Raw genomic sequence first — 23795 nt, forward strand, 5'->3', positions numbered from 1 at the left:
CCTCCAACCTCCCACCCCCGAGACCTGTGCATGTAACAGTTTTGATTGGCAGGCTTGGGATAATTAGATGGGCACATTCTGCAAGGAGGAAAGAATTTATTATTTTGTTAATTTTTTTGCTTTTTTAGGGCTGCACCTCCTGCATATGGAGGTTCCTAGGCTAGAGGTCAAATCAGAGCTGCAGCTACCAGCCTACATCACAGCCACAGCAACACGGGATCCGAGCCACATCTGTGACCTACACTGTAGCTCACAGTAACGCTGGATCCTTAACCCACTGAGCAAGGCCAGGGATCAAACCTGCAACCTCATGGTTCCTGGTTGGATTCATTTCTGCTGCATCATGATGAGAACACCCAAGGAGGAAGAAAATTTAAGTGAATGTTGAGCCAAGCCAGTCTCATACCATAATCCAAGGGGACAGAAAGCAAGTTCTCTCCCTTTTCTTCTTCCTCTTTTCCTGTTTCTCAGAGGGGACCATTCTTTAGTCCACGACCTACAGGATTTGATTGTTCCTTAGGATTTGTCCCCTTTGTCACTTCTTGGCAATGCAAGGACACTATGGTATGGCAGCAGGCCATTTCCCAGCATCTGAGCCACCTGATCCAGAATCACATCAGGAATTTGGGGCGGGGGGAGGCTTCAGCAGCACAAGCCAGTCGAGGTTGGTCTTCAGTCCTCCAAGTTGTCTGTCTCTACCTCTGCCTCTCTCTCTCTCTGTCTCTCTCTCAGGTAATGTGTACTGCAGTACCCAGAGGGTTGGTGTTGGTTTGAGCTTGTGTGTGTATACACACACAATTCATCATATCTTCCAAGGTCAAATAGTTCTCAGAGACAGTTCAATCTAAATCCAAATTAAGGAGAAAATTTCCTAAACACAGCATCACCTATAAAGATTTCCCAATCTGCAAAAGAGAAATCATTTTATATTACCCAGAGCAGCTTCGACGTTTGGCTGGATGTCCTCCCCTGAGGGCTCTCTGTACCAAGAAAGGAGGCAGCAGCCCCTGCACACACCCCTTCCTCTCAAGGGCACTGCATCCCAGGTGCTCCCAGCCCTACCACCTGGACAGTGGAGTTCGACAGGGGAATGACCCAGCTCTTCCTGCTGTTGGTAAGAGGAAAGTGAGAGGCTTCAGGCTTCAGTCATTTTTCCTCTTTGCTAATTTACAGACAGTACAGTTGGGTGCCCTTTCCAGGTGGGAAAGCTCTGGGGCAGAAGTTCACATTTCTCCCCTTGTCATAGTCCAGCTCCAGCAATCTTCCCTGCCTTGGCTTCTTGTTATGAGGCCCTGAACTTGTTTAAGAAGCTATGGCCCAAGAGCTAGTGGCAAAGGGGCTAGTGGCCATGAGAGAGTCTACACTCATGCCTGAGAGTAAAAACAGACTCACAAGCCAGAGCCCCAAGGTCAGCTTTTAGGGGCAGGTTACATGGGTGTGTTCAGTGTGAGGAAGCTCATTAAGATGCTTATTTATGATTTGTGCACTTTGTGTATGTTACAGAGCAATGAAAATTTAAATATAGGCTTGGAATTCCCATGATGGCACAGTGGTAATGAACCCAACTAGTATCTGTGAGGACACGGGTTTGATCCTTGGCCTTGCTGAGCAGGTTAAGGATCTGGCATTGCCCTGAGCTGTAGTGTTGGTTGCAGATGTGGCTCATATCCTGCATTGCTGTGGCTGTGGTGTAGGCTGGCAGCTGCAGCTCCAATATGACCCCTCTCGTGGGAATTTCCATATGCCATGGGTGCCACCCTAAAAAAAATAAATAAAATAAAATAAAATATAGTCTTACTGTATGGAAGCAACCTAAGTGCCCATCAATATGGGTAAAGATGTGGTATATACACACATATACGTACAATGGAATACCACTCAGCCATAAAAAAGAGTGAAATTTTGCCTCTTATAGCAACATGGATGGACTTGGAGGGTATTTTGCTAACTGAAATAAGTCAGAGAAAGACAAATACTGTATGATATCACTTAAATGTGGAATCTGAAAAATAAAACAAACTAGTGAATATAACAAAAAAGAAATAGGCTCACAGATAGAACAAACTAGTGGTTACCAGTTGGGAGAGGGAAGGAGGCAAGATGGGGTAGAGAATTAAGAAGAACAAACTACCATGTCTAAACCATGCATATATTCTGAATAAGCTCCAAGGATATATAGTACAACACAGGGAACACAGCCAATATTTTATAATAACTATAATGGAATATTTATATTATAAATCACTATGTTGTACACCTGAAACTTATGTATAATATTGTACATCAACTATACCTTAATAAATATATAGTCTTACCAGTCTTAAAATTTATGATGAATCAAATTAATAAAAACAGAGATGAAAGACCTATACTCTGAAAACTGTAAGGCACTGATGAAAGAAATAAAAGAGGATACAAGCAGATGGAAAGATAGACCATGTTTTTGGATTAGAAGAATCGATATTGTCAAAATGACTATGCTACTTCAAGGCAATCTGCACATTCAATGCAATCCCTATAAATTACCAGTGGCATTTTTCACAGAAGTAGAATAAAAAAATTTTAATCTGTATGGAAACACAAAAGACCCTGAATAGCCAAAGTAATCCTGAGAAAGAAAAATGGAGCTGGAAGAATCAGACTCCCTGACTTCAGACTATACCATAAAGCTACAGTCATCAAAATAGTATGGCACTGGCACAAAGACAGACTTACAGATTAATGGAACAGGATAGAAAGCCCAGAAATAAACTCATGCACCTATGGTCAATTCATCTATGACAAAGGAGGCAAGAATATATAGTAAAGACAGTTTCTTCAATAAATTGTCCTGGGAAAACTGGACAGCTACATGGAAAAGAATGAAATTAGAACCTTCTCTAACATGATACACAATAATAAACTCAAAATAGATTAAAGACCTAAATGTAAAAACTGGATACTATAAAACTCTTAGAGGAAAACATGGGAAGAAGACTTTTTGACATAAATTGCAGCAATATCCTTTTGGATCCACTTCCTAGAATAAGAAAATAAAAATAAACGAATGGGACCGAATTAAACTTAAAAGTTTTTGCACAGCAAAGGAAACCAAAAACAAATTGAAAAGAGAATCTACAGACTAGAAGAAAGTATTTGTGTGTAAATGATGTGACCATCAAGAGATTAATTTCCAAAATATACAAACGGGTCGTGCAGCTCAATATTTAAAAAAAAGAAAAACAATCAAAAAATCGGCAGAAGATCTAAATAGACATTTCTTCAAAGGTGACCATAAAAGTACATGAAAAGATGCTCAACATCACTAATTATTAGAGAAATGCCACTCAAAACTACGATGAGCTAACCTTATATCAGTCAGAATTACCATCATCAAAAAGTATAGAAACAATAAACACTGGAGAGGGTACAGATTAAAAGGGAACCCTCCTACACTGTTGGTAGAAATGTAAATTGGTACAACCACTATGGAGAACAGTATGGACGTTCCTTAAAAAACTAAAAATAGAACTACCATATGATCCAGCAATTCCACTCCTGGGCATATATCCAGAGAAAACCATAATTTGAAAAGATACTGCTGTTCATAGCAGCACTATTTAAATAGCCAGGACATGGAAGCAACCTAAATGTACATCAAGAGAGGAATGGATAAAGACGTGGTACATATATACAGTGGAGTATTAGCCATAAAAAAGAATGCAATAATGCCATTTGCAGCAATATTAAAAATGATGCAAATGAACTGATTTGTAGAAAGGCTCTAGCCTCTGAAAACAAATTCATGGTTACCAAAGGGGAAACATGGAGGGGAGGGATTGCCTAGGAGTTTGGAATTAACATATACACATTACTAATATGTAAGATAGTTAATCAACAAGGAGCTCCTGTATAGCCCTGGGAACTTGACTCGATATTCTGTAATAATCTATATGGGAAAATAATCTGAAAAAGAACGGCAATATGTATATTATAACTGAGTCACTTTGCTGTACATCTGAAACTAACACAACATTGTAAGTCAACTATACTCCAATATAAAATAAAAATTAAATTTAAAAAAGGCAATAAGAACACTAGGGCATAGGTATAGGAATAACTGTAGGCAGATAGATAAATAGAACTGAATAGGCAGTTCAGAAACAGATATGTATATAAATAGATGTGAAATTAATATGTACCAAAGATGATAATTTAATTCTAAGAAAATTGGACTCACCTGCCAGAATTGGCTCTCTATCTAAAAAAAACAAAACATCTAACTAAAACAGAAACCCTAAGAGTATAAAAACAGATCCCTGCAAGATGAATAATTAAATTTTAAAAATGAAAAATTCCTTACATAACCTTATGTGCAAGAAAACTTCCTAAGCCAAGTAGGAAAGAAAAAGTGATAAAAGATTTAGCTCCCTAAAAATGTAAAACTTTTCCTTGGAAAAGGACTCTGTACTGGGAAAACATTTGCAGTATCTATGACAATGTGTTAATATACCTGATGGGTAGTATTCAAAGATGACGGTAAGAAAAGTGAAAAGTAGTAGGAAGAGTGTATGAAATTAAGTGATTATTCAAATAAGAGGAGTTTTTAAAAAAATCCTTCTGATCCCCCCAGGTGAGAGACCCAGATGCAGGCAGGGCCTCGGCTATCCTAGGCCAGGACTCTGTTGGCTGGTCCCAGAGGAGTGGCCTGTTAGGAACAGTTTGAGGAAGTGTTTATCATTCATGTTTCCTTCCAAATCCCTGTATTCATTGTGTCTTTTATTTAGGAAAGTGATAAAAACACTAATCTGTCTCTTTTCAGCTTTACTTAAATTGGCATCCTCCCATCTCTCAGAGTTACTGGTAATTCCTACCAGTTATTTTTCTTTGGACACATCATCTTTCTTTATGATTATAATCCATAAAAGAAAAAGAAAAGTGGAGTTCCCTTTGTGGCTCAGCAGTTAATGAACCCGACTAGGATCCATGAGGACTCAGGTTCCAATCCTGGCCTCACTCAGTGGGTTAAGGATCCAGCGCTGCCATGACCTATGGTGTAGGTCGCAGATGCAGCTCAGATCCTGTGTGGCTGTGGCTGTGGCCGTGGTCGGCAGCTGCAGCTCTGATTTGACACCTAGCCTGGGAATTTCCATATGCCCATGGGTGCGACCCTAAAAAAAAAAAAAAAAAAAAAAAATTGCCCTGTGGGCTCAGTCTGTGCAAAGTGTCTCATTTAAAGAAATTCAAATTCAATATGCAAAACCGATTTGGGAAGCAGTTTAAACCTTTACTGAAGATTTGGGAGAAATCTCGATTTCGTTCATAATATATAAAAAAAAAAAACTTAAAAATCCTCTTTCCCCATCTCTGTCTCTCCCAATATCTCAGGCACATGGTACCCACCCCACGACTCCTCCTCCTCGTAGTCTCTCCAGAGTGTTTTTCAAGTACCTTTCACACCAGCTCTTGAATTCTCCTCCTCTCCTCTCATGGTCTAAGTGTATTCAGGTCAGGTCTTATCAATTCAGACAGCGTGGTACCTCCCAACTTATCTTTTATTTAAATCTGCCCAGGCCAGGCAATGAGCTGGTGGACATAGTTTAGCAGAAAGCAAAGGAGCAGGAAGGCTATGAACATTGTATTTTTCCCTGTGGTATACACACAAAAAAGTGTGACACTGCTCTCTTCTAACCTGTTTTCTGAAAGAGCATGGCTCATCTGGATCAGCCTGTTCTGGAGGCTTCCTCATGGGTAAGTTGACCACATGCAGTTTTCACCTCCAGGTGCCAGAGGATGAAGTGGGACTCCTGTCTCCATCTCTGCTCTTTGCGGCTTGGGGTGGAGGTGGAAGTGGAATTGGAGGCTGCAATTTAGAATCAGCACAATCCTCCCCACTCCATCTCGAGTGCAAAGTGATAAAGAGTTAGCTGGAAGAGCCATCAAGGCCCCTCCCAAGGCCAGAGAAATCAGAGCATGTAATGCAGACAGAAATATGATTCATGGTGATACAGATGCTGTTTGCTTAGTTTTCCACCCTCTGCATAACACAAATTGACGAGTCAAGTAGGTCAATTTTTAGAGAAGTTTAACTTGGAACTTATAAAGATACCCAAAGAATGAGCTGAGATTTACCAAACTCAGAAGGTGGGCTGGGAACCATATATACTGTAGTCTGCAATGGACTTGAACGTGTGTGTGTAAACTATTAAGAACAGGTCATGTATTTGGAATTCTCGTTGTGGCTCAGCGGTTAATGAATCTGACTAGCATCCATGAGGATTGAGTTCGATCCCTGACCTTGCCCAGTGGGTTAAGGATCCAGTGTTGCTGTGAGCTGTGGTGTAGGTGGCAGCTGCATCTCCAATTCGACCCCTAGCCTGAGAACTTCCATATGCCGCAGGTGCTGCCCCCAAAAGACAAAAAAAAATATAAAAAGAATAGGACGCATCATATTTGGATATCATATTGGGATGTGAATTCCCATTCTGCTCACTGGGTAAGGGTGGGTGCTCCACTCTTTGTGGTGGGGAGGGTATAGTTTTGTTCTGTCCAGCTGGCTGCCTTCCTTGCAGATCCTGCTGACTCTCCCATGGACCCTACCATGTGTGCTAGGTGTGCCCATGGGGGTTTGTGGAGCCCTCCCATAGTTTCCATGGAGTTCTGTCCCCCGGAAAGCCTTGAGCAAGCCTCCCCCTTCATGCTCCCCTGAGTTAGAAGACTCTAGGGTTCCTCTGATGCGTCCCTCACAGGCTGGCTCCCTCTGGTCCACTTGTTAGGCTAACACTTCTTCCCTCCTCTCCATCTGGCCCCAAAAACCAAACTGTCCATCCCTTCAATGGCCTGGGTTCTTGTCTGGATCTCTTCCAGTCTGCTGACATCTTGCCAGCAAGCGAGACACCCCACAGATGCTTCTGCCTTTCCGGACAAGCCTGTCCAGCAGGCATCGGGCTGGAGGCCTCCTGCCTGGATCTCAGAACACCTTTCAGGAGTTCCTGTCGTGGCACAGTGGTTAAAGAATACGACTAGGAACCATGAGGTTGCGGGTTCAATCCCTGGCCTCGCTCAGTGGGTTAAGGATCCAGCGTTGCCATGAGCTGTGGTGTAGGTTGCAGATGTGGCTCAGATCCCGCGTTGCTGTGGCTCTGGAGTAGGCCGGTGGCTACAGCTCCGATTCGACCCCTAGCCTCGGAACCTCCATATGCCATAAAAAATAAAAAATAAAAATAAATGCTATTTCTTAAAAAAAAAAAAAAGAACACCTTTCAACAACAGTAGAGAGCAAATGCAGATGGAGAGAAATCCACACTTACAATGCAGAACAAGACACCCCGTGAAGAGGAAAAGTGAACCCCTTCCCAGCACATGGGCTGTGATGCCCTGTCCCTCCGGCAAATAGTCAAGTCAGGAAGTAGAACGTGGAGTCAGAGAGCTGGGTGGCAGAGAGATGGGTCCCATGACCCAGGGCATGTGTTCCCTGCAGAGCAAAAACTATAGTGGTCTGGGAAGAACAGTGTGTGCAGTGTATCCCAGCTCTCCCTGAAATAGCTGTGTGACCTTAGCCTAGCCACTTCGCCTTTCTGAACTCAGTGCTTTCTGTAAAATAAGAGAAATCAAACAATTGCCGTGCCTGGTTATCAGACAAGAAGACTCAGGAGAACTCTGTTAGCAGTAATGGACTCCTCCCCAGAAAGGGAAAGAAGCCCAAGTCCAAGGTGAACCAAGACCTTAACATGTTTGCTGACCTCTGCAGCCATCTCTCTGAAGCAGAGAGAACAGATCCATGATCAGGAAGCCTGGTCCCAAGAGCTGCAGAGATGAGCTTTGTCTGTACAAAATAGCCTGCACCCAGCTACCATGACATGTAATTAAGTCCCACTGTGTCCTATAGGTTATTAGCCCGTGGGGGGGGGTCGCAGGCAGAGAGCTTAGGGAAGGCTGTGAGGTGCAGCAGGTGGGGCTGGGGGTGCCCATAAGATGCTCCATGGCAGGACAGGTGGGCAGTGGCGGTAGGGGTGAGTGGGCGATTGGTGAGGAAGATGTCCCACAAACCTGGCATGGGTCTCTTTCTGTGACAAACATGAGTTGAGCATCTCCTGTGTCACCACGCTAGTGAAGGTCATGATCAGCAGACCTGGGGACACATTTTATCTGAGAGGCAGGTCAAGGCCAGAATGGAGGAGAATGACCAACTGTTTTCACATGTGCACACTGGGGTCATGTGTTCTGAGAATCTAGATAGGACTTAACTCTAACCCGCATTCTAAGGCTTATAGGAAGCCAAAATCTGTCCCAAGGGCCATCAGGCCCGTGGTCACTTCTGACTCTAAACTCCTGTGAGGGCTGAATGTGAGTGCATCTGTATTCCACAGATATGCTCCCAGGACTGAACTCAGCCCCTTCATTTGGCTGCAGTGAGAAAAAAATGTCACTCACATTTGTGAGTTACTAACAGTTTGCAAAGACAATGCAAAAAACGTCACGACCTCTCCAGTCTTAAAGCCTTCCTCACAGACCAACTGCGGGGTGTTTAACTGACCACATAGTTACCGAAACATGTTTTCTTTATGATGAGAACCTGTAAGATCTTCTTTATGGCAACTTTCAAATCCACAATAGAGTATTATGAATGCTAGTCGCCATGCTGTACATTACCTGTCTGTGACTTATTTATTTTTATTTATTTTATAAGTGGAATTTTATGTCTTTTGACTCCCTTCATCCATTTCTCCCACCCCCACCCCACCTCTGGCAACCACCGATCTGTTCTCTAGACCCTGGTGCTTGGGGGCGGTGTTTGGTTTGGGGATGTGTTCCTGAAAATGTAAAGTGTTGATGTGTATGCTTGTACTTTTAATTTATCTAAGTAGTATTATACATCGTACTCTGGGTGGGTGTTTGTTGTTTGTTTTCACTTAGCCCCCTGCTACAATTGATCCTGGTTGCTCTGTGCTCCTGGAGTCCATCTGGTCCATTGCTTTTCTAGAGTTGCCTTGTCCTCTGAGGTGTGCGTCTACCTGATTCCAGTGATGACCACTGAGCTTGCTTCCAATTCCCCCCCAGCAATGAACATCTTCACACATAGCCCCTTATGGATATGTTGAGAAATTTGGGGGACACAGACCCAGGAGCGGAATTGCTCTTTCGTGGGGTATGTGTGAACTCCGTATGACCAAGGAGTGCCAGGTCTCTCCCTCAACAGCTGTCCTAACTACATCCCACCAGCCGTGCCCCTAAGTTCCCACATGTGCTGCAGCACTTGGCACACTGTCCACCATCCTAATTTTTTCCAGTCTCCCTGTAGAGGGTGATAGTTCATTGTGGTTTCAGTTTGCATTTCTCAGATTATTGTTTTGGCCATGCCCAAAGCACACGGAAGTTCTCCCGCCAGGGACGAACCTGCAGCAGAGCAGCAACCTGAGCCACAGCACTGACAATCCAGATCCTTTACCCACTGCACCAGAAGAGAACTCCCGCATTTCTCGGATTATTTATAAGTGTGGGCGTCTCTTCATTTTCTTGTCAGCCTTTGGATTGCTTTTTAAATAAACCACCTGTCCACTGCTCATTATTATATTGAGGTTTTCTTTTTTCCTTTGACGATTTGCAGAAAGTTCCTTGTATCTCTTAGCCCCCTCTTCCCAAACCACATGCCTCTTGGGCTGTAGTACTTCATCTTGGGCAGAGGAACCAATCTGACCACCAGTTCATCCCACGCTTATCCCAGGGGTCCAGGCTTGGTATTGGCCAAATTAAAAGGATCCCTTTCCTCTGATCCCCTTGGCCAGCCCTGCCTGAGCACTGAGGTCCAAGAAGACAGGAAACAAGGGGGAAAAAAAAAAAAAAAAAAAACTGCTCCTCTTCTTCCAGGCTGTTAACCTGCTGTGTCAATTTCACGAGTTAATAAATGATTGGAGAAGGCTTAATTGCATTGGAAGAAATTGAGCTCAGCCGGTGCTTTGGCCCCAATTAACTTGTGCTCCTGAGGGGGCCGAGCAGGGTGCAGAGGGCAGCTGATCATTAATTACATGTGCTGGTGCCAGCTGCGGCAGCATTTCCTGCCACCATGAGGGGGTGAGGGAGGCAGTGAGGGAGGTCACCCTGCCTTGGGGCACTGAAGTCATTGAGGGCAGGGGCCCTTGAGAGAGAGCACAGACCCCTGCACCTTATGGGGAGGGGGAAACCTATTTGCAACACCTTCTGTCAGGGAGGCTTTTAATGTGCTCCCAGCCTTTACTGGAAGAATGGCCTTAAAGTCCTGCATCCTGACCTGTTTATTGGCTCCATCCCACCCGGAGACACCAGGTATCTTGGGTCTCCTCGTGCTCCCCTCCTTCTCCTTCTGGCCTTCTTGCCCCAAGGACACAGCATCCAGAGCCAGTCTTGTTATGGGCAGCAGAGGGTGATGCCACAGGCTCTGCAAGGTCACCCACCACCCCTGCTGCCTCCAGCTTGAAATCCTCCCAAAGACCTTCATTCCTGCATCACTTCCCAGAAGGGCCAGATGGTAAGACTCAACCGTGTTGAAGATCGATTCCTGGGCCCCGCCCCTGGAGACGCCGCTTCAGTAGGTCTGGAGTCTCTGTTTAACATGTGGCCCCGGTGATTGTTGCCATCAAGCCAATTTGAGAAATCCTACTTCAGGGGTCACCTAAGCTCCTGGTGAGACAAGTGCAAAGGTTCTGGAAGGAGAGACCGCATCCTCATGACAGGGGCGAGAGGCTCTGCTCCCCAGTGCTTCTCCAGCTCTCTCTCCATCTTGCTGTGTGTGGTTAAGTAAGTCACTTGTCCTCTCTGAACTTGGTTTCTGCATCTAGGTAATAGCGATATTGGCCAGATCTCTTAGAATGCGTCCATTTCCACAAGTCATTTTTCTATAAGTAACTGGTTTGTTAAACAAGCGTGTTGAGTGGTTTATGCTCAAAAAGCAACTTTGATTTTTTTTTTTTCCTCAAGTAATCCTTTAAAGTGTATTCAGTGGGAGAAATTGGCTCCTTCCCCTAAATAGAAGCTTGGGCCAGCCCCATTGCTTTTTCATTCACTCTTAGGTGATAGTCTTATAGTCACTCTAAGGTACAGATACAGTTTCAGCTCAGAAATTAGAATGTCAGTCATGAGTGATACTCAGACTACTCCCCATCTGACAGCTTTAATCGTTTCCTTTCCTCCAGTTTGAATCTGCTTCAGGCTGGAAGTGGCTGGGGTGGTGGCAATGTCCTCTGCCATCTACCCTCCCCCAACTCTTATCCTCTCTCCCACCATCCCCGAGAGCTGCTGTTTCATCAGCTGCCAGGATGGAAATGGAGAATTCTTACTGGTTAGAGAGCAAGGAGAAACTTCAGACTGGCTCTTGCTTTTGTGAATGCTTTGGGGGGCTCTTCTGGAGTTCCCTGCCAGGCCTTTACCCCAGGCGAGCGCATCACCTCTATTCCAGGAGTCCTTGGCAGCTCCTTGCTCAGCCCCTTGGCATCTGCAGGCCACCTCCAGCCTCCAGGACTCGGAGTTGGGGGGGGGGTCCTTCTCGCTCCTCCAGGTGGCGCTCTTGGACCGGACTCAAAACTGCCAGCCCTTCCAGCACTGCCAATGGAGCATGAAAGAGGCAGCTGGACTTCCTCCCCTTAGCCTCCCTTCCCAGGGCAGACAGAGGCTCTTGTCCAGCATCCTGCTGTTGCATCAGGCAGAGGGTTCCCAGCAGCAGCACTGAGGGAAGGAAACAAGGACAGGATAGGATGTGGCCTTATAGGACTGATCTCAGATTTTTAGGCCGGGGGACCTCCAACCAAGGCAGCAGCGGAGATCAGGAAACAAGCCCCCTTGGGGACATCCACTCCAGAGTCCTGGGGTCACAACCAGGGGCCAGCATGCACCTCCATCCTTTCAGCCTTCCTCTCCAGCTCTCACTGACCCTTCTCCCCTCTCTTCTCTGGCAGGGACTGATGCCCTTGGCCATGACACACCCCCAGCTGCTGTCCACTCAGCCACAGCCTGCGTGACTGGGTCGTCGCTGCTCCAGCCATTTCACGTAAGTGTGAGGCACAGGCCACCCTCCCCCTAACCTCAGGAGATGGTGCCAAGACCCTGGATGGAGAGAAGTGTTGGTGGAGAAGGAGCTCCCAGAAAGCCCTGGTTACAGAGGGCAGACCCTGGGGGTCTGCAGTTGGCACCAGGTTTGTCCTCTCTGGCTGCCCTCAGCCCATGAATCAGTCCTCGCTGATTCCATCTATGCAGACCTGCTCAGCCCTGCAAGAAAACAGAGGAACCTTGTTCTCAAAGCCTCAGGAAGTTAATCGGGCAGCTGTTGTGACAAAACTCCATGCCACTTGCCTTTGGGTCCTGACTCAGACACTTGCTACTGTATGACTTTTATGCAAATTGCGTAAAGCTGTGGCTTTTCCTCCTGTAGGGTTTTTTTGGTAAGGCTCAAAGGAGGTGTAGTGGTTATCTTTTGCCGTATCACAAACCACCACATACTTAGCAGCTTGCAACAACCCACACCAATTATCTCACAGTTTCTGTGGGTCAGGAATCCAGGCGTGGCCCGCTGGTTGCAGTGTTTCAGGGTGTGTCCTGAGGCTGCGTTCAAGGAGTCCACTGGGGTTACCGTTTCATCTGAAAGCTTGACAGGGGAAGGATCAGCTCTTCTGCTCTCAATTATGTGATTGTTCAGTTCCTTTGGGACCATTAGATTGAGGGCTTCAGCTTTTGTTGTCTGTTGAACTGAAGGCCAGAAGCCACCCTCGGTTCCTTAACACATGGGCCCTCCTAACGTGGCAACTGGCTGAACCAAAACCAGCAAGGGAGAATGTCTTGGCCAGTAAGAGGAAAGTCAGAGTTTCATAGAGTCGACGAACAGAAAACATCCCGTCCTCTTTGCTGTATTCTATTAAGAAGCAAGTCACACTGGCACCCACCCTCCAGGGGAGGGAGGTACCCAAGGCATGATTGCTGGGGGGGCAGGCTCATTTGGGGCCATCTTAGAGCCTGCCTGTTGTAAATGGGGAGAGAAAGGGAAACATGTAAACTACAGAATACTGTTTAGATTCAGGGAGTTATTGTGATCATTTGCAAAGAGGAAATGAGCCCACCTGAAATCCCAGAGAGCCACTGGGGTAGGAATTTAAATGCTACGGTGCACCATCAGGGCCGGGCCCTGGCAAAGCTGCCTGGGATCTGGCTAGTTTACCACATGCCCTTGACATGTGCTTTCTTGGTTTATGATGATCAGGCCAGACCTAAGTGGCCACAAAACCTCCGGGCCTTCCTTTTCCCCACAAATAACTATGTCTGAAGGATATCTTAGAGTTTCCAAGGGGCCCTCACATACATGAATCTTTTCCCTTACAATCAGATTTGTGAACTGGGTTTTTTGTGTATCTCTCTTTTATAAGTGAGAAAGAAGGTCCGCTTCCAAGATGGGGTATCTGCTAGGTGGCACAGTTGGGTCTCGAAGGGCCTTCGGATCCATGGCACTGCCGCACTGCCCTGCGCCCCATTTCCAGGCCACTTCTGCTACACAGCCTTCGTGGTCCTGAAAGAGGGAGGGCTCTGTTCTTATATGGCTTCATTATTCTCTGTTTCCGAAAACACAGCCTGGGCACATCCCAGGGGACTAGGCCAAGACTTTCAGTAGTGTGGGCCACTGCTGCCTCCCCCAACTTGAGGTCCCTAGGCCTCTCTCTTGCTTAAGCAGCCCACATGGAGGGGAAGCAGGAGAAGGGGAGTGTTGTTGTGAAGATATATGTCGCCCCAAGGCTGAGGTTCACTTACCCCCCCCCAAAAAAAAGCCCCATTGCAGCCCTGAGGCATGGCTTACCTTGCTTGCATCAGAGCAAAATCAAATTGGTCTTCAACAAGGATGCTCTAGTCTGCAGCTGGAATGTGACCTGAGCGATACAACTTGGTGCCCCCTGGTGGTGGATCAGAGTCATTACTGCCAGGCTTGTGAAAGAAATGCTGCAAGGAGAGATTACCAAACTTGTTAGTACCTGCAGTGTGCCAGGCACTGTGTCTAATGCTGTATAAGACACAGCTCCTTACCCCACAGTACTCATAATTTAGGGAAGGAGTTAAAACGCTGCCACATGAAAGTTGACAAACATCCTACCAAGAAAGGATGTTAAAAGTGGCATGGTAGAAGTCCAGAAAGAGAAGGCATCGTGATGGGGCAGTCAGGGAAGGCTTCTCAGAGCCTCGAAGAAAGGGCAGGATTTAAAAAGATGGAGAAAGCGAGATTACGCTCCTCCCCTACTGCGACCCTTCAGGAGGCCCCATGGTCTCCAAGAGAGTTAAATCCCAATTCCTTGCCTGCCTTGCAGCCTCTCCAGCTTGATGCCCACCCACCCTCAACCTTTCCAGATTCCTTACAGTTGTTCCTGGAACCCCTGTATCCTTCCACACTCCTGGGCTGTGCATTCGCCTTCTCCACCTTGTCTACTGGCCAAGCCGCCCTGAGCTTTTAGGATTCAGCTCAAACAGAACATGTTCCATGGAACTTTTCCCCAGGTAGTTAGCTTCCCCCCTCCTGTGTTCCCACCGCCCCTGGTCTGGGCATCACTGGTTCTTATGTTAAGTGTCTTTTCATCACAGGGCTATAATCTTCTTAAGAACTGGAGCTGCCTGATGGGCAGAGGATTCCTGTGACAGGGAGAGAGGGCGAGAGGAGGAAAAGCTGAATTGGTAATGAGCAAGCAGGTTGGAGAGCCTCTGAGGCTCCGTCTTAAAATCCACACCCAGTAAATGTGCCCCTGCAGTCCGCGTGGTCCCCAGAAGGTTCTGGAGGAAGAGAGGTGCAGGGGCATGATGAAGGGCTAACTGTGGGCAATGCAAAGGGTGCTCAGAGCTAGAACCAGCAAGATCCATCAGGAAACCATTGCACCAGGGCCAGTGTGTGATGCAGAGTCTTAATTAGGGAGAATAGAGGCTGGGGAAGCTGAAGCAGAATTTGAGGAATTGAAAGTCTGGGCAGCTAGGGGAACACACCACAGCCTTGTCAAACTCTTAATATGCAAATTAATCACCTGGGCCCTTGTTAAAATACAGGTTCTGACTCATTAGGCCTGCGGTGGGGCCTGAGATGTGAACCGGCTTCCATGCTGTGGTCCTCAGGCTACACTGTGAACATCTGGGTTTGTTTTGTTTTGTTTTGTCTTTTTGTCTTTTTAGGGTCTATATGTCTGTGGCATATAGAAGTTCCCAGGCTAGGGTCGAATTGGAGCTACAGCTGCCAGCCTGCCCCACAGCCACAGCCACACGGGATCTGAGCCGCGTCTATGACCTATACCACAGCTCAGGGCAATACCAGATCCTTAACCCACTGATCAAGGCCAGGTATCGAACCCATGTCCTCATGGATGCTAGTTGGGTTTGTTAACCACTGAGCCACGACAGGAAACTCCTGTGAGCATCTTTGAGGGAGTTGGAAGCAGTGCAGGCTGCATGTAGGGCCCTAGGGCCACGGTGATGAGAAACAGGTGTCCTTGGCTGAGGAAAAGGTATTCCTTCCCCCTAAGAAGCTGGTGGTCCAGCCCCCATCAGCCCCCACCTGCCTTTGACAGACAAAACCCTTCATGGCAGCTCTGGTAGCACCGTGAACAGAGAGGTTGGGGAGGTGGGGGAGTCCACTTGGAGAGAGGGTAACGATCAAGTTCAGGGTGCCAGTGGGCATCTGAGTGACGGGTCTGTCTACTCGCAGCTGGAGACACGGCTGGAGACGCAGATTGGGGACCTGGAGGCTTACCCGTGATAGAGCGTGGGGAGAGAGCAAGATGACGCGAAGTAGAGCTCGGGGACTCATCTAACCCCTGGGGCCTTCTTCCGGTTCACCCTCTTCTAACAGCATCTCTGTCCCTTTTGTTGTCTTGCAGGTCACCGTTCCCTTTATGAACGTAAGTGCTCGCAGTCATTCTTCCGTCCTCAAGATGCCAAGTCTCCTCCCACCCTCCTGCGCCGTTGGCACAGCCAGCCTTGGTCCCTGTGTGCCTGGGAGGTCGGGAATCCCTATTCAGTGGCCTGAAAGGGGAGTTGGCCCTCCGACAGCCTCACGTTTGGAGCTGGCCTCTGCCCCCTGAGCCCCCATTAGTGGGACTCATCTCCCCAGCCTGGCCCCAAACTTCCTGGCACAAGAATGCACCTGCATGCCTCTGGGCTCATCTTGCCCTTGTTTTCCACAAGAGTTGGAAAGAGAGGAGAGACACTCCCTGCAATCCACTGCCCTCCTACCCACAAAAGGAGTGTGGGTTGGAGCCAGGGCAGGACCCGATGGAACTTTCGAGGGGCAGACCTGTCCCCTCCACCTGGGTCAAGGCTCAGGGACCATTGGTATTTGCACCTCAGAGGGCAGTGATTAAGAGCGTGGCCATGGGGTGAAGTAGGCTGGGTGGAATCTCAGCCAAATCAATCAAAGTCTCCGTTCACTATGAGTGAAGGAGGGATAATTAATAACTGCTCCAGGGAGTTCCCGTCGTGCCTCAGTGGTTAATGAATCCGAGTAGGAACCATGAGGTTGCGGGTTCAATCCCTGGCCTTCCTCAGTGGGTTAAGGATCTGGTGTGGCTGTGAGCTGTGGTGTAGGTCGCAGACGCGGCTCGGATCCCAAGTTGCTGTGGCTCTGGCGTAGGCTGGTGGCTACAGCTCTGATTCAACCCCTAGCCTGGGAACCTCCATATGCCGCGGGTGTGGCCCTAGAAAAAGGCAAAATGACAAAAAAAAAAAAGAAAAGAAAAGAAAAAGAAACTGCCCTGAAAGGTTATTTTGAGGATTATCTGAGATAACCAGGGGAGTGCTTAGCACAGTGCCTCACACAGACTAAGCCCTCCGTGAACAGAAGGTGTTATTCTCTGGGTCGTAAGCCCCCCAGGTTAGGCTGCCCAGCCACCCTCTGTCTTCAGGAAGCCCCTGCTGTCCCTGCGCCCGGGGCCCTCCCTGCCCCGGCTGCTCTCAGGTCCCCCGTGGCCGCACATGTCTTTGCAGAGTTTGATGGGGCGTCGGGCGGATGACAGCGGGAACGGTTGTGATCACTGGCGGAATCCTAGCGACGGTCATCCTCCTCTGCATCATCGCCGTCCTGTGCTACTGTAGGCTCCAGGTCAGTCCCCTGGACCAGTGGCCGGAGGCCACCAGCACCCCACAACCCCTCCTGGGGGCAGAACCTGGAGGCCCACTGTGGGGGGTGGAACTCGGGAGGCCTAAGTCAAGGGGGCTGGGAGTTGGGGGCCTTTAGAAGGGAGGGTGTACCTCCCACTCCCCACCCTGGGGGCACCCACCAGGGTGTCGTCTTGTGTCCCCCGAGCATCTGAGGTTTCAGGAGTGGTGGGAAGGGTGCCATTCTGGGGAGACTCTGAAAGCGGCTCCCAGGACCCCAGCCTGTGCTCAGTAGGATTCGTGTGTCCCTTTCTCTCCAGGGCCCATAAAGTGCCCGGCATGGGGTCCCCGGTGGGGCAGGGGCATGGCTGCCTGGCACCCCCAGGGGGAGCATTCAGCCCACGGCACCCCTCCCCGCTCTCCCCTCAGTATTACTGTTGCAAGAAGAGCAGAGCCGAGGATGCGGACGACGAGGAGGAGGAGCACGACCTGCCCACACACCCCCGAGGCCCCCCCTGCAATGCCTGCAGCTCCCAAGCCCTGGACGGCCAAGGCGGCCTGGCACCTCTCCCCAGCGAGCCCTGCGGCCAGCCGTGCGGGGTGGCCGCCAGCCACTGCACCACCTGCTCCCCATACAGCTCCCCCTTTTACATACGGACGGCAGACATGGTGCCCAACGGGGGCGGAGGCGAGAGGCTCCCCTTTGCTCCCACATACTACAAGGAGGGGGGCCCCCCATCCCTCAAAGTGGCAGCACCCCAGAGTTACCCGGTGACGTGGCCAGGCTCTGGGCGTGAGGCCTTCACCAATCCAAGGGCTATTAGTACAGATGTGTAACCCCTCTCACCCCCGACCCCCCCACACCGCAAGGCTACTGCCCCAGCAGGAGCCATGGGGGCAGCAGATGTCCCCTCCCACAGCCCACAAGGACCGGCTCTGTGTCTTGGCTTTCTTTGCCCCGCAGTGGAAGGCTCACCCAGATTCAGGCAATGGAGGGCATGGAGATCCAGGGCGGGGCCTGGCACATCCCTTCGGCAGCTTGGCCAGTTTCTCTGTGGGCCGTTCCTCTGGCCAGTGCCAGCATCACCGCAGCCCTCTCACTTCCCTCAGCCCCTGGCTGTGCCCGACTCCGGGAGGAGGAGCCCCCAGTGCAGCAGAGGCTCCGGAGCCTTCCAGAGAAGTTGGGGGATGAATGGAGAAAGGGCAAGAAGAGAGGCGAGAACGAAGACGTTGGCAGAAGGAGGGGGTTCAGAGGACCAGGACTTGCGAACTCAAAGCCAAGAGCAAGTTTACGGTCTGGTTTTGTGCCTCGGCTGTCACAGAGACGGCAGGCCCTGCAGCTGCTCCAGCACGGATGTGCTTTCCTGAACACACCCCATCTGCACCTGCCCCCGCCCCTGATGGACCACGATGACTGGGCTTTCAAGGTCAGGTTTATAGGCAATTTGCAGGGAATGCCCCCCAAACGGCTGTTCTGTCTCCCCCACAATCCTCTCTTCCCTGCCTTGGGAACCAGCTGCCCCGGCTGGAGAACCTTCTTTACATTCTGTTCCTAGAGTTAGAGGGGCTTTGTGAGGGAGAGCCTGCGGGTGGTCTCCGGGGCCCTGGTCCGCCACACAAGCACTGTGCGTGGATGCAGCTGTGCGTGTGCATCCCCAGGTGTGTACACACACGCCTGTCCCCACCAGCACACCCCGGGGCTCTGCCGCCTCTGGGAGCCGCAGAATAGAAGGGTCTCTGTGGACCAACTAGAGGGCAAAATCCACCTGCAGACAGCAGGAGCGAAAGCTGACTAAGGTGGCGGCCCGTCCCCACCGCAAGCAGCTGGCTGGTACAGGAAGAGCCTGCGGCGTGTCCTGTGGGACATGCTGCAGCCTTGAGGCCACGGAGGCCCCTCAGAGACCTGGTGTTCTGCGTGGGCAGCCTGCCCTAAGGCCGCAGAGCAGGACTGCTTTCTTCCACCAGAGACAGCAGCCCCCACTGCTGAGGATTGAGGGACTCAATTAGCGATCAGATCCCATGCTTGCTGTCCTCCCTCCGCTGACCCATTCCCCAGTCTCGGTCTAGGGCCAACTCACGGCTCTGTCACTCTAGCCCCAAGTCCAATTCCCAGTTAGAACTCAGCTGTGGCCTTCTGCTGTTTGAGTACATGCATCTGATGAGTTTTCCAGTTGCCTCTGCACTAAGGGGTGGCTGCCGCCCCCTTCTACAGGCATTCGTCATCCCCAGCCTCTCCTGAGTCACTGGATGCTGCCGAGCGTGGCAGCAGGGGAGCTGGCCACTCTGCTGAAATCTTGATTTTGCAGTTGGGGTGGGGCTGGAGGAGGGGAGGAGAAAGAGAACGCACCCCACTTTTGCCTCACTCTGGGTACTTGTCATCTCTATTCTCCATCTGTGATCAAGGCTCAGTGGGTTGGCAATCAGCGGCCCTGGCATCTGGTCACACGTGGGTCACTCATGAGCTCTAGGACCAACCACTTACCTTCTGAGACCCCATTTTCTCCAGGGAAATGAGACTTGCCCAGACGGACTCTAAGGGCCCCTTAGGGCTTCACAAAGCCAGGATCCCTGAAAATTTCTGCCAGCCAGACCACTGTCTCTTGCCCTAACCCTGGCAGGGGCTGGACGTACTTGCCAACTGCCTGCTCCTATGTGCAAGGATGCGTGTTGATGGATAACAGATCTACAGTAAAATACAAGATGAGCAGGCAACACAATTGTAATGGTCAGCAAAAAGCAAACGTGTTTGACCCTCCCGCTGAGGGACCTCAGAGGGTCACCCTTCTCTTCTACCAGGAGGCAGCTCTAGGTGGGGTGATGAGCTCTGTCCCAGAGCCCAGAGGGACCATCTCAGGACCGCAACTTTAACACGCCCCCTCCCGCTGCCAGCTCTTCCTGGGCCAAGCCCACCCTCTTGACGTGGACCTGGCTGCTCTCACCGCTTTGATGACCAGCCCCAGTGCCTTGCTGCCCTGGCATTCCACAGCCACACAACCACAGCAGGGGCTGCCCCTTCTCCCTGAATGATTATGGTACCTCCTGCCTTGGGAAAAATCAAGACCCGGTCAACTCTGACCCGCTCCTTGGCTCTGATCTTTTGGGGTCCCCGAGTGAAAAGCATTTCATGCAACCCCATCTCCTATAGCTTTCCCAGCCTAAATCAACCCACAAATCAAAAATCTGGATTTGGGGCATTGGAGCAATGGTGACCACGGCTCTTTCCCGCCCCCTCCCTGCGAGCCCCACTTTGCTCAGGGCACAGGCTCAGGGTTGCCTGCCCACCTTCCTGTAACTGCAAGAGCCTTGCCCGTGGACAAGGAAGCTCACCCCCACTCAACAGCACTGTACTTAAGAGCCGCCGAGGCTATGCTCTGGGACACTTTTTGGACACTTTTCAAATTGCACCCTAAACAGGAAGAGGAGGGGCCGGGAACCCCAGGCTCTCTCTGCCTTTTCTCTCCACCTCCACTTCAGTGCTCCTGCTACAAATTTCTTGTCCTGCATCTTTGATAACTTGGAGTCACAACCAAGCGAATGTCAAAATAAAGAAGGAATTTGACATAGAAATCCCCCAGGGGCCTCTGTTCTTCACCTGGGGAAGGGGCAGCTGGGCATAGACTTAAGAGGGAATGCCCCTTCTCATCACCCAAAATGTGCATTTTCAAACCCAGCTCTACCTGCCTCCTCTCCCTTCCTGCTTCCCTTCGCCGTGTAGCTCCCCACCCCACCACCCCTTGCCTCAGTGGGAGCTCACTTCCAGGAAGGATGTGTCATGTGTTGGGAAAGGCGATTTGTGCAGCCACTGCTGCCCTCGGAGCTGGAAGGAGCCCAGCCGTGACAGGGAGCCTCCCTGGGGAGCAGCCTGCGCCCACCTCACCCTCACTGTCAGGTCCTGTGGTGTCCCCACCTGTAGTTGATAGTTCAGGTCCTCAGCTCAGACCCCAGCAGAGATGGGAGAGGTGGGGAATGAGGACCAGAGAACCAGGATGTAGGTTCTGGGTGAAAGGGAGGAGTTAGGAAGGAGGAGGGTGAAGGCAGGTGTGTGGTGCCGTGAGAGTATGTGAGAGAAAGTGATGCTCCCTCCCCATCTCAGGACAAGGCGAGCCCTGACCACGGCTGACTGGACAGCAGGCCAGCTGGCCTGAGCATCAACATCCAGGCTTCCCGAGCTCAGGGTGCTCTGTCCCAAGCAGGAGACAGCCGGCTGCAGCTCTGTCACTAGTTGTCCCCTGCGAACAAAAGCCCCGAGGCAAATTCTGTCATCACTGGCAAGGACTCCAGCCTTCAGCCACCTCCTCCATCCCCCACAGAGCAGCCACACCCTCCCCAGCCTTAAATCAGCCTCTTCACTCTGTGGGGCCTCAGGCCACGTGGTGGGGCCACAGCCCTGCCCTGCAGAGTCCCTTTCTGAGATAGCCCTGAGCACGCCCAGCCATTTTCTACGCTCAAGTTTAGAAGCGCCGGAGTTCCCTGTGGCTCAGTGGGTTAAGGATCTGGCATTGTCACTGCTGTGGCTCTGGTTACAGCTGTGGCACAGGTTCCATCCCTGGCCTGGGAATTTCCACCTGCCGCAGGTGTGGCCAGAAAAAATACTTTCAAGTGCTGCTCAGAGAATACTGATTACACCATCAATATCTGAGGCCAAGCTTCTTGACCAAAGCAGCAGCAAGAAGAGTCAGAACCAAGAGTTCCCCCACCTCCGGCTCTACCTGCTCAGGATGGAAAAGGCCCAATCATGGGCCCGACCTGGGCACGTCCTGGATGACAGTAACCTCTCTCTCCCTCCTCAGCCTGGTCCAGGCTGCTCCTCTCGCCTCCCTGGTGGCCATTCTGTCCACCTTAGTCCTTCACCCCTGAAGCCCATCCCTCCTCCACCGCCTAGCATCTCCCTCCATGGAGAAGCGAGTAGCCCCTAAAGGGTGCTGCCTGCCCCTCAGGCCTCCAGGCGCCTCTGTGATGATCCTCGGGGGCCTAGACCTTCGTGCCCAACAGCTGGTGCGGTGCTGGGCACTGCAGTAGTTGGGAACGAGCTGCTGGGCACAAAGCTGTCACCTCCTCGCTCCCTGTGACATCCCAGCAGACACAGCAATCTTTTTTTTTAATTATTCTAGAGCATAGTGGATTTACAATGTTATGTTAGTGTTAGGTATACAGCACAGTAAATCCGTTCTTTTGTTTTGTTTTGTTTTGTCTTTTTGCCTTTTCTAGGGCCGCTCCCGTGGCATATGGAAGTTCCCAGGCTAGGGGTCCAATCAGAGCTGTAGCTGCCGGCCTACGCCAGAGCCACAGCCACGCGGGATCCGAGCCTCATCTGCAACCTACACCACAGCTCACGGCAACGCCGGATCCTTAACCCACGGAGCAAGGCCAGGGATCGAACCTGCAACCTCATGGTTCCTAGTTGGATTCGTTAACCACTGAGCCACGACGGGAACTCCGTGAATGAGTTCTATTCATACATTCATTCTTTCTTTCTCAGGCTCTTTTCCTGTATAGGTTATTACAGAATATTGAGTAGATTTCCCTGTGCTTGACAGGAGGTCCTTGTTCGTTCTCTGTTTTATATCACCATTCACTTGTATATGGAATCTAATAAAAAATGCTAACAAAGAACTTATTTATACAACAGAAACAGACTCAGAGATTTCCAAATCAGACTTCTGGGTACCACCAGGGAAAGGTGGAGGGGGCAGGATAAATTAGGAGTTGGGAATAATGGCACTTTTGTCCTGGCTGTCAGAGGGAGTTTTGTATCAGATTTCAGTTTGAACTACTGGGTGTGGTTAGGCAACTTTTTGGACCGCTCTCTGTCTTTTTTGTTTTTGTTTTAATACAATATTGTATAGTTCTATAGTACTCCCCAGGATTTTTTTTTAATCTTATAACCTCAAGTTTTATTTTATTGTTTTAAGTTGATAAAGATGTAAGTTCACATACGTTCTAAAACTCTGCCTTCTTACCTGCCCCCTGCTCCCACACACACTGTTTTGATGTCACAGTGGGTGCTTTTAATACTGTACCTCTCTAGGTCACTTGCTAGGCTTCTCCAGTCCGGAAGGAAATGGCTCTGGTCTCAGTTTTGCACTAATCACCTCGTGTCCTTACTTGGATGGTCACTTAGTCCCTCGGTTTCCCCTCCTGTGAAATGAGGGCTTTGGACTATAGGTCATTTGAACATTTCATGTTCCCCTTTTAAGAAGCTTCTCGGCAAAGAAACTCCAAGCCAAAGTGTAAGGAACCTATGTGTTTTCGAAGTCCAGTCAAATGACGTCAGAAAGTTTCAGTAAAGACAAAACAACCTGATTGTCAAAAGTCTGACTCCTTTGTCACGTTCTGGGATCCGTGCGTCGCAGAAAGTTCTAAATGAAGCTGAGTGGCCAGACACCATCATTTCCGTAGTGAGCCACGTGGTTCCCGCTGCAGCCGTGTCCACAGCTTTGAGTCCTGTGATCCAGCGACTATTCTAAGGGTCAACCAAGGTGCTCCCTCGCTGAGCTAGGTGGGAACGCCAAAAAGGCACCCACTGTGCAAAACAGCCATGACAGAGTAGGGCTTACAGGCAAAACTGTCCGTTCAACTAACATTTGCTGGAGATGCAACCCTAGGTGCTAAACATCGTGCCAGGAATGAGAGAGAGAGAGATGAAAACTACCACCCTGCCCTCAAGAGGACGGTACTCTAGACCAGAAAATTAACACGTATTTCACAGGTAAAATCCTAAACCCCCAGGTATTTACTTG

General features: G+C 49.7%; 1 protein-coding gene across 5 annotated transcripts in view; it reads left to right on the forward strand.

Moving 5' to 3' along the window:
• The window catches only part of FAM163A (family with sequence similarity 163 member A), an 82541-nt gene extending 60292 nt beyond the window's left edge, over positions 1-22249 (forward strand). For all 5 annotated transcript variants that reach the window (XM_021063745.1, XM_021063746.1, XM_021063749.1 and 2 more), the window contains exons 2-5: positions 11907-11998; positions 15840-15860; positions 16945-17059; positions 17485-22249. In XM_021063745.1, the coding sequence (XP_020919404.1) occupies positions 16967-17059; positions 17485-17892 (501 nt within the window). In that variant the 5' untranslated portion in view covers positions 11907-11998; positions 15840-15860; positions 16945-16966 and the 3' untranslated portion in view covers positions 17893-22249. The remainder of the gene's footprint in view (positions 1-11906; positions 11999-15839; positions 15861-16944; positions 17060-17484) is intronic.

This window comes from Sus scrofa, chromosome 9, assembly GCF_000003025.6.
Source record: "Sus scrofa isolate TJ Tabasco breed Duroc chromosome 9, Sscrofa11.1, whole genome shotgun sequence".
Taxonomy (NCBI): domain Eukaryota; kingdom Metazoa; phylum Chordata; class Mammalia; order Artiodactyla; family Suidae; genus Sus; species Sus scrofa.